Source organism: Triticum aestivum, unplaced genomic scaffold, assembly GCF_018294505.1.
Source record: "Triticum aestivum cultivar Chinese Spring unplaced genomic scaffold, IWGSC CS RefSeq v2.1 scaffold50274, whole genome shotgun sequence".
NCBI classification, from domain to species: Eukaryota; Viridiplantae; Streptophyta; class Magnoliopsida; order Poales; family Poaceae; genus Triticum; species Triticum aestivum.
The window spans coordinates 30,803-32,432 of record NW_025228880.1 but is presented as its reverse complement, the minus strand read 5'-3'; the positions used below and the strand labels follow the sequence as shown (position 1 = coordinate 32,432).

At 48.0% G+C, this 1,630-nt stretch overlaps 1 protein-coding gene across 1 annotated transcript; it reads left to right on the top strand.

Annotated features, from left to right (window-relative positions):
• The first annotated feature begins 1,153 nt into the window (after nt 1–1,153).
• On the top strand, nt 1,154–1,624 carry LOC123174762 (non-specific lipid-transfer protein 4.1-like). The gene has a single exon (XM_044590080.1). It carries the CDS (start codon nt 1,256–1,258, stop codon nt 1,601–1,603), a length of 348 nt encoding a protein of 115 aa, XP_044446015.1. The 5' UTR covers nt 1,154–1,255; the 3' UTR covers nt 1,604–1,624.
• The last annotated feature ends 6 nt before the right edge of the window (nt 1,625–1,630 follow it).

Below are 1,630 nucleotides of genomic sequence, written 5' to 3'. Positions count from 1 at the left end.
ACCAATGAATGTTAAGCTGTGATATTGGGACCAAGTAAGGCAAGGTAGATGATCCCCAGGCATGCATGACCACATGCACAACTAAATTGATATAGTTCACTTGTCGAGCTCATCATAATTAATGCACTCAACTACCGAAATCACTGATGAAGGAGTACTCTTTGTAAATGTCACTCACACCTTCCCATGGTGCAACATGTGTTGAACTGCATATGCGCCACTTGTCGCAACCTGGGATTTTTCCTTTTTCGTAGATTTTTTATTCAAAATGTTTTATCTCTCAACCATGTGTCCAAATCCTGAACCATTTCACCGTTGGATTCCTCGCATCGAGATCTTCAAAACTAGATCGTATGTTGATAGTTTTCGACGAACTTTTTTTCACGAAAAAATCGGACGAAAAAACCCCGAACCGAGAGCACGGTTTTCCCTTTCCAAGAGCATGACCAAGCTTCTCGCGGAAGCAAATCCGCACCTCCACGAGAACTAAATTAGTGCCTCTCGTGGAAGGAAAAGAACATATTTTGTCTTTTCTGAGATGCATGGCCGTGCTTGTCGTGGAAGCAAATCCGTGCCTCCACGAGAAGTAAATTAGTGCCTCTCATGGTCAAAAAAATCCATGATTTTTCCCTCTCACATAAGAAATTCATGACTCCACAAGAAGTAAATCAGTACCTCTTGTGGATGGAAAAAACATTTTTTCCCTTTTGCGAGATGCACGGCTGTGCTTCTATTGGAAGCAAATCCGGTTTCCGCTTGCAAGCTGAGCTATTGGATTCGGTAGGCCAGAGCGTATTTTGGGTAAAAATGATGACGTACGTATATGCACAGTTCAATGGTCGTGCTCACCATCATAGATGCACTCAACTACTCCATGGTCGGCCACTATATGACTGCGTACATGTCTTAGTCTCATAATTAATCTGCTGCGCTAATCAACCACATTCCACCGCTAGAACGCCTGGATGTAGTGCTTGGTCCATCCATCGGCCCAACCAAACGGTAACAACCAATCATCTCCAAAATGCATTAACACCCATAAATCAATTCCAACATCCAACAACCTAAATTCATGCATTTGCTGGTATCAATTGAATTGGCACACGTAGACACAATACTCGACACCAAGAAGCCCTATTTAAGCCCATGCATCCCCACGAAACTCCTCACCATTACAATCACTTAGCAAATCTAGCTATTTCATCATCTCTGCCTGAGCTCACCACCACTACTAGTGCTAGCTAGCTTGATCGTGATGGCCCATTCTGCTGTTGCTCAGGTCGTGCTCGTCGCCGTGGTGGCCGCTATGCTCCTCGCAGCCACGGAGGCGGCCGTATCGTGCGGTCAGGTGAGCTCTGCCTTGAGCCCCTGCATCTCCTATGCACGCGGCAACGGCGCCAACCCGTCTGCGGCCTGCTGCAGCGGCGTTAGGAGTCTAGCCAGCTCAGCCCGGAGCACCGCTGACAAGCAAGCGGCGTGCAAGTGTATCAAGAGCGCTGCTGCTGGGCTCAACGCTGGCAAGGCCGCGGGCATCCCCACAAAGTGCGGCGTTAGCGTCCCCTACGCCATCAGCTCTTCGGTCGACTGCTCTAAGATTCGCTGATCGAGCACTTGCTGCCATCGCTGTTGC